The 15,649-nt window shown below is 40.9% G+C and overlaps 1 protein-coding gene across 22 annotated transcripts in view; it reads right to left on the bottom strand.

Moving 5' to 3' along the window:
• Positions 1-14,539, bottom strand: part of GIT2 (GIT ArfGAP 2) — a 48,028-nt gene extending 33,489 nt beyond the window's left edge. For 18 of the 22 annotated variants that reach the window (XR_011541805.1, XR_011541807.1, XR_011541806.1 and 15 more), the window contains exons 1-7: positions 14,299-14,504; positions 10,302-10,435; positions 8,136-8,248; positions 7,401-7,506; positions 5,777-5,863; positions 5,532-5,662; positions 3,285-3,379 (exon numbers count right to left, since the gene is read on the bottom strand). Coding sequence is in view for 18 of the 22 variants with exons in the window: in XM_070627018.1 (XP_070483119.1) it covers positions 3,285-3,379; positions 5,532-5,662; positions 5,777-5,863; positions 7,401-7,506; positions 8,136-8,248; positions 10,302-10,435; positions 14,299-14,350 (718 nt within the window). In the remaining 4 variants the exon portion in view is untranslated. Of the gene's footprint in view, positions 1-3,284; positions 3,380-5,531; positions 5,663-5,776; positions 5,864-7,400; positions 7,507-8,135; positions 8,249-10,301; positions 10,436-14,298 lie in introns of all 22 variants that reach the window. The other 4 variants (XM_070627007.1, XM_070627024.1, XR_011541808.1 and 1 more) reach the window with 3 other exon arrangements.
• Between the last annotated feature and the right edge of the window lie 1,110 nt (positions 14,540-15,649).

The following is a 15,649-nucleotide window of genomic DNA, read 5'->3' as shown; positions in this document are numbered from 1 at the left end:
TTTACTAAGGTTTGTTTTATAACCCAAGAAATGGTCTATCTTGGTGAATGACACATACTTGAAGGGAATGTGTGTCCTGATGTTGTTGGTAGAGTATGCTATAAATGTCAACTAGATGCAGTTGGTTGATGGTTTGGTTTCAGCTCAACATCCTTGCTGATTTTCTGTCTAGCAGTTCTATTACTGGGCGAGGACAGCTGAGTCTCCAACAATAATTGTGGATTTGACTTTTTCTCCTTTCGTTTTATCAAAGTTTGCTCAAGTATTTTGAAGCTCTGTTGCTGGGTGTGTACACATTTAAAATTGTTATATCTTCTTGGGGAACTGACCCTTTTATCATCATATTACGTCCCCCTCCTGCTAATTTTCCTTGCTCTGAAGTCTACTTTGTTACTGATAGTAACATAGCCACTCTAGCTTTCTTTTATTTAGTGTTTGCATGGCATATCTTTTTACATCTTTTTAATTTTAAGCTACCTATATCATTATATTTCAAGTGGGTTTTTTTGTAGATAGCATATAGTTAGGGCTTGGTTTTTGTTTTAAATCCACTCTGACAATCTCTGCTTTTAATTGGTGTGTTTAGATCATTAATGTTTAATGTAATTACTGACATGTTTGGATTTAAGTCTACAATTTTATTATAAGGTTTCTTTCTGGGCTTCGGTTTTTTGTTCCTCTCTCTCTCCTTTTCTTTTTTTTTTTGAATTTTTTGAATCAAAATATCTTCTGATTATTTGAGTAATTTTTACATTCCATTTTAATTTATCTCTAGAGTTTTTGACCATATATCATTGTGTAATGTTTCTTTTTTTTGGTGGTTGTGCTAGGGATTATTATATATAACTTTTTACAGTCTACTTAGAAATACTATCTTACCATTTTAAGAAGAATGCAGAAATCTTATCTTCATATTTCTTTTACCCTCTTCCCTTTTATGTTGTAGTTGTCAACACTGACATATACTGAAAACCCCACCAGACAATGTTATAACTTTTGCTTTGAACTGTCACACATATCTTAAAGAACTTAAGAGGAAAACATAATCTAGCATATTCATCCAGATACTGTTTCTGTTGCTCTTCTTTCATTCCTGAAGTTTCAAGATTCCTTCTGGTATCATTTCTCTTCCACCCAAAGAACTTTTTTTCAGCGTTTCTGTTAGAGCAACTAATTCTATTTTCCTTCATCTTAAAATGTCTTTATTTTGCCTTCATTCCTAAAGGTTACTTTCACCAGAAATGGAGTTCTGGGTGACAGTTCTTTTCTTTCAGCACTTTAAAAATATTGTGAAAATACTTCCTTTTCATCTCCACGGTTTCCGATGAGAAATCCATAGTCATTCAGACAACTGCCTATATGTTAAGCATCGCTTTTAGATGTCTTCTTTGTCTTTGGTTTTCAGCAGTTTGAGTTTGATGCGTCTGAGTGGGGATTTCTATGAATTTATCTTGTTTAGAGTTCTCTGAGCTTCTTGAATCTGTAAGTTTGTCTTTTATCAAATTTAGAGTTTTTAGCCAATATTTCCTCAAATATTTTTCCTGCACCACACTCTTTCGGATCTCTTTCTGGGAGTCTGATAATACAAATGTCACCTTTTGATACTGTCTTATTTTTCTCTCTCTTGCTCAAACTGGATAATTTCTAGTAACCTATTTTCAATTCACTAACTCTTTTCTTTGTCATCTCCAATCTGCTATTAAGCCCATCCAGTGAGTTTTAAAATAGTAGTTATTGTATTTTCAGCTCTGACATTTCTATTTGTTCTTATCTATCTTCTATTTGTCTGCTGAGACTCTCTATATTTCTATCTGTTTTAAGAATGTTCAATACTTACCTCTTAGAGCATGTTACTATCTGCTTTAAAATCTCTGTCTGATAATTCCAACATCTGTGCTCATGTCTGTTGACTACCTTTTCCCTTGCAAGTCTTTGGGGTTTTCCTGGTTCTTCATATGCCAAGTAATTATGGATAGTATCCTGGACATTTTGAATATTGTTGTGAGACTCTGAGTCTTCTTTAAATTCACAGAGAATGTTAACATTTTTGTTTTACCAGACAACTAACCAGGTTAGGTTCTGCCTCCTGGGCCAAGTACTGACAGAACAGAGAGAGAAAAAAAAGCAGTCAGGATTCCCCTCGTGCTCTTTGTCAGAGATGTAGGCACCCAGGGGTGCTACTGCTGTTGCCACTACTGCAGCCACAGGATTGCCTAGGGGCTAGGGTCAGGGAAAAAGGAAGAAGGAAGAGAAAAAAACCCCAGGGGAATCCCCCTACATTCTGTCCTGTAGAAAAGTCCCATTTCCTGCTCCTCAGACCACAAAGAGAAGGCTTCTTTGCATCTGTTCTGCAGTTCCAGGCTTCAAGCTGTTGTGGAGGCCATATCAGAAGTAAAATAAACAGGACACTCACCACCAGCTTGATGGTACTTTGAGTTCCCTAGTCTACCAGCTAGAGTCGTTAGATAGCTACTCCATGCATTTGGTCTCGGGTTTTCAACTGTATTCATCAGGAGACACAGAATGAGATGTGCTTACTCTATCTCACTGGGAACCAGAACCACATCAGGGACTCAACTCTACTGTACAACTAGGGTGGAGAACCACTGTATACATGTATTGGATATTCTATATCAGTGGTTGGCGAACTTTCTGTAAAGGGCCAGTAAATACTTTAGGCTTTATGGCCACATGGTCTCTGTTGCAACTATTCAACCTATTTAACTGCCACTGTAGTGCAAAAGCAGCAACAGACAACACGTAAATAAATGGTCATGGCTATCTTACAATAAAATTTTATTTTAAAAAAAAAACAGGTGATATGCTGGATTTGGCCCATGAACCATGGTTTGCCGATCCCAGTTCGACCTCACAAATAATGGTAGCTAACGGCAAAGTTCACTTTTGAATTTCTTTCCATTCCTTAGATAGCAGAATTATTTAAATAACTACAAAAGTTATTGTTTGCTCTTCCATTCCTAGTCCCATTATGCACAAGAACTGCGCACATTCAGCTTTGGTTCCATTACACTCTTTGATTCTTGAAACAGTCACTACTCTAGAGCTAAAATAAAGTTTAAAACCAAAACTCAAGGAGATTTGACTGCTCTTATATCTTTCACCTATAACTGAAAATGCCATAGTTATTATTTTGAACAGAAATCGTTATTCACAATTTTCTCGAGGATTTGTTAAAGCATAAGTCATAAATAATAGCATCCCAACTCGTTTTTCCAGAGACTCACTGACTGGAGGTGTAGAGAGGCTGCTCTCCTTTCACTCACCTGGTTTCCTGCCACAGAGATAGAAGGCCAGTCTGTCAGTCAGCTCATACTGTATTTCTACAAGGCGTTCTGCCAGCTCATGATGCCCTCCTTGCCTACCAAGAGAAAACAAAGTACCATTTATAGTGCTCCCCAGCCACTGGCTCTACAACAGAAAAATACAGAGACATCTCCTGAGACAGCTGAGAGATTCATCAAACGTGACTTCTTGGAATAATCAACCTTTTTGTGTGGGGTAAACTGGCAAACTCTACTTTGATTCCCACCTTTATAAACTGTTTTCACAATCTGAACTATCCCCTTTCCTTTATTAATTTATAAGACAGGTTACTTAATAAGGAATTCAAGGACTCATGAGAGGAATAAAGAATAACTTTATCCAATGAGGTAGAAGATAAAATTAATAAATGGTCTAGGGTAGAGGTGCTCAAAAATTAACTAGAGTGCTTTAAAAAATATACACATGTCCAGGACCCACCCTTGGAAATTCTGAATCAGTAAGGATGGAGTGAGTGTGGACATCAATATTTTGAAGAAGGTCCTTCCTCTAAGTACTTCTGAGGCAGTCAGCCTGACTCTGAATGAGAGTTTAGTAATCACTTCAAGGTCTCTGATTCAGGGAAAGACAGACGAACCTAATACACAGCTCACACCTGTGGCTACTTTCACGTCCTGATCTTCAATTTCCATAACAGAAAATATTAAGTTTGCCTTTCTTCGTTCATGAAATAACTAGTTAAGCTGCTTGAAATCCTTTCAGTAACAAGGCATATAAATAAATTACTACACTGAAAGACTATTATATGCAAGGTACACATGAGAAAATTCCAAGGAAAGTGATAGTATCACTTACTAAGGGCTCTCTTCCTCTTAAAAGATGAAGTCTAGTTTCTGCCAGTTTCTCTTCCCACCATTCAAGGCACTACAGAATATTCTCCAACCTATCACCCATCTTTGATTTCTGCAATGCACACTTTTTTCCTCATTTTTTTAACACCTATGAAATGAGGAAGTATCCTACAATTGACAGTATATTATCATTTAATTAGCCGACTTTTTTAAAAACTGATATATGAAATAATGATGACCTGTACAATCAGTGGAATCTCAGATCTGATGAAATACTGTATTCCTCAATACCTTAGCTCTTACTCTTCCCAAACACACTCTGCTCTACCCAGTGAGGTCCCCTGCTGTGCAGAACATGCCCTGTCCACCTTTCTGCCCTGAACTTGACTCACAGCTTTCTTCTTACCTGGAAGGCCTTAGCTCACATCCAAATCCAACTCCTTCTTCAAAAACCAACTAAAGAATTTCTTAGTGATTTGAGCCACAAGGAAGAAGCCCTACAGATGCCTTTTAAGACAGTTATCCATTTTGGCAATCAATTCCACATTATCTTGCCTCATTTAACTCTTTCATACACTTATGAATCATCTCCTTCATGAGACAGTAAATTCTGGGAGGGCAGAGTTTTGTCATTTCACCCATTTTATTCTCTGCAGAGTCAAGTACAGTGCTTTGCAGTCAATAAAGTTAATTTGGAAAAAGAAGGAAAGATGGGGGCCGGCCCTGTGGCCGAGTGGTTAAGTTCGAGTGCTCCGCTTCGGTGGCCCAGGGTTTCGCCAGTTTGAATTCTGGGTGCAGACATGGCACCGCTCATTAAGCCATGCTGAGGCGGCATCCCACATGCCACAACTAGAAGGACTCACAACTAAAAATACAGAACTATGTATCGCGGGGCTTTGGGGAAAAAGAGGAAAAATAAAATCTTTAGAAAAAAGTTTATCAGTCTAAAAAAAGAAGGAAAGATGATCCAGCAAGCACCCAGACATCCACTACTTAAAACTTACAATTAAGATTTCACTGTACTTGTTTAATCACATATCTATTCATACAGATTTGTTTTTAAGTTCAAGCCATGACTAAAAGTATTAAAAAATGGAGGAGCGAGTTCTGCAATTCTTGATACTTAATTTGGACTCTAGGGCTCAAACACCACTGCATTATAAAGGACCACATGGAAGACCGGAAGCTAAGCACACTGACTAATGGTTCCACCTCCCCTGACTCTGCCAGGCTCTCACTCATATGTTTTTGAACTCTCTTATCTGTAAAATAACAGAATGTAAATCTTTCAAGGGGTTAAATGTTAATCATAATCATACACGATTTAGCTACTTAACAATGAATCATACATGACATAAATAATCCCAGAGAAAAGTGACAAGAATCTAGGTCTCTTACCTTGCATAATCAACAGGCGTTTTCCCACTAGAATCTTGTGTGCCTGGGTCTGCTCCATACACTGCCAATAACTCTGCCTGTAAAATCTGCCCTGCTTTGGATGCAACATGGAGTGGGGTGTTTCCTTTTTCCTAAGAGTCATTAATAAAAAGTAGACAGAAAAGCAAATTAAATAAACTAAAGGCTGCACGAATACAACCCACTTAGTTTCAATTTAATATCTGAATCAATTCATGCCTTCTTACAGGGTGAAAGAAGTTGGCTTGTGCTCCTAAAGATAACAGCCTTAAACAGGTTTCAAGGTTCCCTGTTCTCACGCTTGAATGGAGTTGCTGAAAAACATACAAACAAAAAAGACTATTTGTGAAAGGTGTAAAGGGTGATGTCCTAGAGCAGCTGGCAGACCATCCTAATCTCCGCTATGTCAGTAACATGTAACCCGTACCCGGCTCGGTAAGGTGGATGGAGCAGTCTTTCCCTTGCTGCTCACAACCACCCCTGAGCTCTAAGGCGGGGCCAGGCCCATTTTACTGATAAGAAAACTAGGGCTAGGAAGGCTGACCTGCCCAAACGCACGACCTGTCTAAGTGGCACAACCAGACTCTGAGTGAGAGGCAGTTTGAAGAGGTGGTCAAGTATGGCTCTGAAGTCTGACAGACCTCAATTTCCAACCATATACCTCTTAAGCTGTATGCCCTTGAGGAAGTTCTTTAAGCAATCTGAACTTCAATTTCCTCATCTCTAAAATGGTGGTGATAACGCCACCTATTCACAGGGTTACTGGAAGCAGACAAGGATATAACAAAGTGCTCAGCACAGAGCCTGGTACATAGGAAACACTCAAAGAACACAGCTGCTATTATTATTATAATTACTGTTATTATTTGTTGTTGTTGTTATTGAACCCAGGGCTTTAGGGCTTCATATGATACACTGTGTAAACTACAGGATTCTGCCTGATACCACACCCTGTCCACAACACTATTCTTGGCCTTGCATACAACGCTTTAACAGAGTCTTTCAGGGTGTGAGATAGGCCTGTGGTAGACCAAATTCTGTACTATTGCAGAAAAGTTCTTATACATTCAGAAGATAAGCTGCCTTCCTCCAGGTCTAACCGAGACTTGTCCAAAACACAGTAATGTTTATCACAGGAATGGAGAAGTCTACTCTAACATCTGCATCCGAGTCTTCTTTTTTTAAGTTAACTTATTTTATTTTTAAAAATTATGGTAAAAAATGTAAACTAAGTGGGGTACTAACAATTACATACATTTCTATGCAGTTTAAAATTCTGAATTGTGAGTGCTCATGCTCTGTGTGAGCCTTTGCAAAAAGCAGTGCTTTGAAGATAAAGATGTGTATTTCTCATGGCATCTCTCAAAAACATGCAAAGGCCCACATAAAGTAAACCAGCTACTCATTTTACAAGTATAATAAACCATCCTGTGGACTACAGCTTTGAGTCACACCCTGCTTCCTGAAGATCCTACTCAGCATGCAACCTAGAAACCTGACGAAGTCCCACAAACTTTCTAGTCCCTTCTAGAAACAAACTCTGAGATGATTCCTATTTCAAAGTTAAAAAACTTACAGAAATATCATTTTAAAACCATATCTGAAAAACACAAGTAGTTTTCTAGATACTTATTTTTCCTCTTTGCCCCTGCACCTCCACTAACATGAATGACTGCCATTTGAATTCAGATTAAAGATGAAACCAATTGCAAAAAAACCTGTTATTAATTATTTAGTGTACAGAAAGGAGTTTTTGTTCACTTATCTTTTCTTCTTTTTTAAGTTTTTTTCAAAAAAAACAATATACTGTTTCATCCAGCCGTTTTCAGGATTTTAAAAGGTGTGACCTACCTTACTAAGATCTTTGGCAGTCACACTATCGTCATCCCGGCAGGGCAAGCGATGGACAAACGCTAACATCTGATACTTGGCTCTGATGAATTCTGCTTTATTAGGACTGGTTCAAAAACAAAAAAGAAAACAGTTCACTTGCAGTTCAGATACAACATTCCCCATTCTTTAGACTATAAAAAGAAGAGGAAGTGACCCACATCCCCCACTCAAGAATAAAATGGACAATACTGAAGTAAGTTTCAGCAGTGTGTAAGCCCTGAAGTCTGAAAACATATATTAGTCATTACAATGGCCGGGACTGCAGAAAACCTGCTTTTTATAGCATCTTTCTTCTCTGTGTAATTTTCTTAATTGACCGAGCAACGTTGTGAGGAAGTGGCATTTCATCCCTTCTCGTAGGTGAGGCATCAGGCAGACTGGAGCCCCAAACCTAGATTTCTGATCTGACTGCCTCTTGTTTGTGCTCTTAAGCTTAAATCTGATTACACCAACAACCCCCAAGCCTTAGTCTCAAACTGGAGAAACCATTGACTTGTGCCGGGTAACCATGCAAAAGAGACGGTCCCGTGCCCGACCTCGTTCTGCATTTCTAATGGCAAAAAGCTCAATGCACAATTGGGGTAACCACCTCCTGTGCTGCCCTTGTGGAGGCTGGTCAAAAACAGCTGTACTCCTTTCAGTGGGCCCCACGTGTTACGAAGAAATAAAAGTATTTATAAACATTCCACTCACTGTACTTTATCCTGTGGATTAGCTTTACGTCTTCCGCTCATAATAGACGCAGGGTCCAGCAAAGAATGTTCCCATATAGAATTAGCACCATTATTATACAAGGTTTCAACCATCTAAAACCAAGCAGTATAAAATCATATTTTAATTTATTTCCACAAATATTCAGTGGGAATAAGTGACTGAATTGATTTTTGTTTGAAAGCAAGGCCCCACTACAAACACTAGCCTGACTGGGATATCATGCACATTATTATTTTCTGATTTTAGAATGAGAAAGATGAATCTGTATGTAGGATTCAGGTTTGACCAGAAGGATAGGATTTAGGATAGGTAAATACTTAAATGGGTTTGATTATATTTTTCTTACAGACTATGAAGGAAGAATACTCTGACACTATAGGGCAGTGTTTCCCAAGCCTGATAATTCAAATACTATTTTCAAGATTCTTTTTTTTTTTAAGATTGGCACCTGAGCTAACATCTGTTGCCAATCTTCTTCTTTTTTTTCTTTCTCCCCAAAGCCCACCAGTACACAGTCATATATTCTAGTTGTAGGTGCTTCTGGTTGTGCTGTGTGGGACGCTGCCTTAGCATGGCTTGACGAGTGGTGATAGGTCCGTGCCCAGGATCCGAAGCACCAAAACCCTGGGCCGCCAAAGCAGAGCACGTGGACTTAACCACTCAGCCATGCGGCCAGCCCCTATTTTCAAGATTCTTAACAACCCAGTACCACCTAGACTATCCACTTAATGTTTTTCTTTAAATTCATTCATTTTTTAAAAACTTTTACTAGCAGTTATGGTTTGATGTGCTAGTTACAGTTTTCTTATATACTTAAAAATAATGCAACGATTAAAACAAATATTTGAGTATTACCTACATCTGTCTTGAGTACCAGCGTTGGTTCACATGCCATACTTCGTGAATTGTTCTTTTAGGGTCAACCCTGGCATTTTAAACTACTCCTCTCTGGACTTTATTCAGATCCTATAATAAAATCTGTAAACACACACCTGAGAGCAGTAAACACCCACTTTGACGTGAGAATGAGCTGCTGGAATTTCTGAGCAAAAGTTATGACTCCTGACATGGCCCCAACTGTTTTTCACATTACTGGAGATATTGTCACATCAGAGACCTAGACCTACTTGTTCTGGTTCCTTGGTTTGCATAGGCAAGTGTAAGGGACACGCTGTGCAGCTGCCATAGATTTAGTAAAACATGTCCTCAAGACAAATGAAGGCGAAACACTTGCTTAATTCTGAGTTCCAACAGAATTTCAAAATAGAAGTACACGTGACATGACACTGGACCCCAAATAAAACAAAGAGCCCACTTAACACTTAGCAGAGCGTTAGGCCATCAGTCAAAACATGTTGACTTCATTTGGTATCTAACTAGTAATAAGAACTTAAGAAAACTTAAAGCAGATGTTTCAGAAATTTCTGAGGAATCCCAGTCCACGCTTCTATCAAAGTAAGAAAAAATGTTCTAAAAATATTAGCAGGTCCTCAGGAATAAGTAGATTAATGGAAAGTTTCTAAGGCAATAGCTTTCAGAAACATTCATCATGGTATGTGGAAAAGATGGACTGTTTAAAAACAATTTCTGGTGACATTCTAGAAAGTCAGCACTGAAACGATACCAAGAAATTTTAATGACTATATGCCTATCTATAATCAAGATTTTTTGGGACAAGTTTTAAATTGGGAAGGAACCAAATCTTTTTTTGTTTTTGAGGAAGATTAGCCCTGAGCTAACATCTGCTGCCAATCCTTCTCTTTTTGCTGACGAAGACTGGCCCTGAGCTAACATCCGTGCCCATTCTCCTCTACTTTATACATGGGATGCCTGCCACAGCATGGCTTAGACAAGCTGTGCCACGTCCGCACCTGGGATCCGAACTGGCGGACCTGGGCCACCAAAGCGGAAGGTGTGAACTCAACTGCTACGCCACTGGGCCGGCCCCAAGGAACCAAATCTTAAATGATGAATTCAATGCTTATATCTATATATAGCATTGATGGTCATGGCACCTCTGTTCAGTTTTGATTCAAACATTTTTTGTAAGATTTAAGAAATACAGTAGGAGAAGTTTTAGTTGCTAAAACAATAAGCTCTAAAAACTTAAATTATAAACCATGAGAAGAAGAATTCTTATCCTACCTGAAGCAATGTTGGAGGCCATGGTGTGTGTTTAAGATGCCTCACTTGAGAGATGTGGCGCCCTAGACTCCGATGGACACTGCAGCACTCGTCACATATAAAAGTTCCCCTATTTACTGATGCCCAGGAAGGATCTGGAGAGAAGAATGAAATCTCAGTGGCGAGGATACTAGTTGGTTGCTTTTACTGACAGATGGCAAAAGACTGAGGTATGGTTTTTCCAGAAAAGCAAGACATTTTTGTTGTTTTAGTACACTAATCAACACATCAAGCTGGTGAGCTTGTCTGATGATACCACCTGTCTTGGCTGACTGGGTACAACATTAACTGAGACTGAAAACAGGAGCTGAAGTTTTTAATAAGCAGTTATCTCCTTTCTGGTTCAGGGCCACAGTCTGTGGCCCTAACGTGATCTACCGTCTCAGGTGCATGCTCTGTCATTCCACACGAGAAGCAAATGGAGAGGATACTGATGAATCATTTCGAATCCATCTCCACAAATGGCAAGATAATATCACTGTGACAGTGAATAATCCACATAGCATTATCTGAAGAAAATGGAGAAAAGACTGCTACAAGTCGACAAGCCTGCCTGCTTAGCAGAAAGCTGCGAGTGACAGAACTAGAAACCTGTGCAGCTGCTGTGGTTCTGAGCACAGGCTGGGAAACCTGGCCCCTTCCACTGGGAAACATTCTGCTATTCACTCGTTGTTTTAAATGAACTACTGAGTCCAATCTTGCAACTGATCCGAAAGAACAGAAGCTGTAACAACAGCAGCTTCACAGAGACGAAGATGTAAAATAAAAATGAGTAGTATTTTTTAGTGTATGTATAATACTTTTTTCCTGTGAAGTCCCACAGAGCTTCATTACACATCCTTTGAAACAAGGAATAATTCACACTTGAGAAGCAGTAAGAATAATTCACACTGGGTAAGTAAACAGACTATTCAGAAACCCCAAATAAAGACAGACCACCTACATTTCATCAGACTCACAATGGGGTGACAATAGGTGCTATTCAAGCTGCTTGGTCTAAGGGTTATATTTTAAAATTCTTCAATGTCCACAAAAATCTCTAAAATGCATGTACACCATCTCTACCATTTTTAACAGTTTATGCAAACTCTTTCCAACCATATAATGAAAAGCTATGGGATTTCACTCAAAGACAAATCCTGGGAGTCAGAGAGTGTGGTGGTTAAGAGGGTTGGCCCTGGAGACAAGGAGTCCAGGGTCTGAACCCCAACTCTGCCACTTCTTGCACAATGATCCCAGGCAAGTCACTTCTCTGAGCGCCCTTGCCATGGATCAAATGGGAATAACAACACATCTCAGGGTAGTGAGGATATAAAGAGTAAATAAAGTTCCTTGCAAATAGTAAGTACCCAGTAATATTAGCTGTTATAGCTTTTCCAAATTATTCTCTAAGCACTAGTCAGATATTTTCAAGAGCATTGGAAAAAGTTTTTGATTGTTAATACTTAAAACGCCAAACGTTTCACGTGAACACTAGCTAAAAATCTCAGTGGAGTTTTCAGGTAGTTGAATTCAGAGGAGGATATATTTTAAATGAACTAGATTTGTTAAAAAAAAAGTACAATATTTACTAAGATGTGATCATGGTTAGATGTCTATGCCATGCAACAAAACGGAAACAAAATAATTCAATGAACTACAACTCTGTCAGTACTACTATACTATTCTAAAAAGCAAAGGTTGGAAATATCAAGATGAAGGATCCCTACCAAGATACACAACAACCCTGCTTTTTGCAGTATAGTATTACTCCTAATGAGAAAAAAGACTGTTTTGAAGCATAGCTTCGGTTTTCACATATCATTCAAAGGATTTACAATATTCTTGGAAGAAATTAAACAGGAACAAAACAATAAGGATTTAATACACATTGAGCAAGGTTCCTGATTAATCACTTGAGCATCACGGATCAGAATCCCATGGAAAGAATACTAGAATGTTAACAACACAGTAAAACCAAAACTGAGTTCGTAAGAACGAGGTTGGGTGAAACCCTTTCAGTTTATCTGAATGTTTTATGCAGGGCTTTTCAACTTGGGCTCCAGGAATACCACAAATCAGCTTCAGAAAAGTCTGTGACCTCACTAAGAAATCTTAACATAAATTCCACATGAAAGAGTAAGTGCGTGTGCATTTTCTGGGGAGAAGGCCTCAGCATTCACCAGAATCTCAAAGGAACCCTAAAGGTAACTCTTTCACTAGGGCTCTGCAGAAATGGCAGTACAAATTCCTAGCTGCTCGAGTTCACAGAACACTTCAAGGTAGCCTAATTATATTCAAAACAGGAAGGAAGTGACTCAAGTCTCTGTAGATTAGGCATATGAGACAACAACTAAAACAATACAATGGAAGAGAAAATGTTCTGAAATGCAGAAAATGCTGCAGAAATGCAAGACAGTATTTAGGGGGGCAGTGGAGGAACAGTTTTCCTCAGCCCCCCATCATCCATTGAGAAGTAAAGAATACACATTCCAAGAGGAAGTCTGAATCTAGACTCGTGAATCAAACACATCACAGAAAGTTCAACCGAAAACAGGCAAAAAAAAAATAGAAAATAAGGAAGCGGAACAAATAACATTTTGAGAGACTACAATGGAATTTGTATAACCCACACTAAGCTCGTTTACAAAACACCTGTTTTTAAACTCCTCCACCTCTCTCCCCCATCTTCAAAGGAAACTGGTAACCCCACTTGCACTATACAGGCCGTGAAATAACCACATAAGGTTTGAGTTATCACAGTACTATTGAAAAGCAGTCTCCACTTTCATATGACAAGATGAAGTTCAGAACAGTTGCAAAAACGCTAGCGCTCAGTGATTTCATTAAGATGGTTTACTGGATGCTACTGTGCCAAGGAAGCCATCTTACCTTTGAATTATTTCAAACTCAAAGCAGATAAATCCGAGCTCCGAGAACAGCAGAGAGACCTGCCAATTCTGTTCCAACTGCTAAGATGGATCTGAACCCTAAATCTGGAAATTACCCAGGGGAAAAACGGTTTCCGCCTTTCAGTGCCCCCACATGCCTATACTGCCTGAATGCCCAAATGTGTCTATTTGCCAGCGATTTTGCGTTTGTTTTGCAAGCTGCAATTAATGTATGATTTAGAAATTCACCTCTAGCTATAAGAGACTGCAAACGTTCTGCACTAAAGAACACAATTCAAAAGAAAAAAGAAAAAAAAAACACATAGATGAGATGATCTTAAGAATATTCACTGAATCTTCCTAACCACTGAGCGCGGTACTCCCGATTATCCCCATCAGAAAAATGAGGAAATCAAGGCTCGGCCAAAGGAAGTCACCAGGCCAAGGTCACCCAGAGGCAAAATCTAGTTTGAACGCAGGCCGTTCAGATCCCCAAACTTGACACATGCGTTGCCTCCTAAGCACTGGTGGCGTTTGCAAGACCCCGACGTCCCGGGGATTCTCGCCGCTGGAGCGGGAGCCGGGATGGCAGGAGCGGGGAAGTCATCGAGGGGGTCCTCTGGCGAGTCTCGGGGGACGGAAGCGGGGGGTGTCGCCCACTCCAAGCAGGGCCCCCTCGCGGGAAGGGGGTCTGGGTGGCTGTGGGGAGGGGAGGTGACACCTGCAGCCTCTGGGGGCCGCAGCCGGGAGGACGCTCGCACTTTACTTCTGTAATTGGCCTTCCCGCGGATTGCCCAAGCCCCTTCCTGTTGGGGAAGCGGGCCTGTCCCGGCCGCCTCCTGCCGGCCCGGGATGGAGGGGATGCGAGGGACGGGAGGGACCGGAGGGCGGCGGCCCCCTGCCCGCCCGGCTCTGACAGGCCCGGGACGGGTCCCGCCCCAAGGCCGCCCCGGCTCCTCCTCGTCGCGACCCCGGGCATGAGGTGCGGGGCTCGGCCGCCGGGACCCGCCCGACCTGAGGGGGCGGCCCCGGGGCAGGGGTCCCGGCCGGGAGAGCTGAAGGGAGCGGGCCCGGCTGGTGCCACTCACCCGGCCCGCTGCAGTCCGCGCAGACCTCGCTGCTCCGGAGCCGCTTCGACATGGCTCCCGCCTCCCACCTGCCAGGAACCAGGGGTCCCAGGACCGCGAAGGCGGCTGCGGCGGCGCTTCCGCTCTAACGGGTCCCCGCGGCGGCGCTGGCGGTGGCGCCTCTCCCCTCAGCGCCTCGCAGCCGCGGCGAAGCGCGCACGCGCGGGGAGGTGCCCTTGGGCGACGGGCGGGTCATGTGACCGGAAAGGGCACGCTGCCCTGGCGCCATGTTGAGTGAGGGCAGATTGTGCGCCGGCCCCCCCCACCGCCCCGCATACGTCTGAATCTTCTTGAATTTAGGTCTCCCTCACTTTGTACCCAGCACTGGTTAATACTAGGGAAAGCAGCAAAATCTAGTGTCCAGAACTCTCCAGCCACAACCTTCCTGAGGCAATCAATAGCAAAATCACAGTATACCTTCAGCCAAGTTCATTCATTTATTCATTCCTTTAGTCAATAAATATTTCTTGAGCATCTCCTATGTTCCACACACTGTTCCAGGCATTGGAGAAACAGCAGTGAGCAAAGAAGACGAAATTTCCTGTCCTTATGGAGCTTACATTCTACTGAGATAGATCTACAAAAAATTAAGTAAAATAAGAATGTGTTAGATGTTTCTTTAGGCTGCAGTTTTAGTCTCATCTGCAAAATGAAGTCAATGTGTTATCTACCTCTAGCCCATGATTTGCTTTTGCATGGCCTGCCACCTAAGAATGATTTTCACATTTTTGAAGGTATAAAGAAGGAAAAGGAGAAGAGGAAGAGGAAGAAGAATATTCGACAAAACTCATATATGACGTGCAAAGCTAAATATTAAACTATCTGGCTAAGGACAAATGGAATAATTTACAGAAAACTGTGGTGCGCCTGCGCCATAGTAAGCCCTCAATAATAGTAGCTCCTGTTATTATTAGTGTTTGGTATTCCTATTATTGTGTAATCACAACTTTAAAAAAATAAGACTAGGTAAGCTAATTTATAGGATAGTGTGAGATAAACACGATGAGATGAGTTTAATCAGTGTGAAAGAGAGAAGAGATGTGACTCTAATGCTGATGAAATATTTATTGTGTGTTATATGTCAACACAACTCTGATCTCCATTCAGTAAATATTGGATGCCTATTATGGGCCAGGTACTATTTTGACTTTAGGTACTCTGGTAACAGCCATTGTGGAGTTTTGCAACTAATGAAGAAGACAGACATTCAATAAACATGGGACAATGAAGAGACAGAAGATTAAGTTGCACGAGGTTTCTGAGAGGATACGAAGTCATGGAAGAGGTGTCAGAAGCACTGGTCTTCGCTCCA

This window comes from Equus przewalskii, chromosome 7, assembly GCF_037783145.1.
Source record: "Equus przewalskii isolate Varuska chromosome 7, EquPr2, whole genome shotgun sequence".
Classification (NCBI taxonomy): Eukaryota; Metazoa; Chordata; class Mammalia; order Perissodactyla; family Equidae; genus Equus; species Equus przewalskii.
This window is presented reverse-complemented; position numbering and strand designations above follow the sequence as displayed.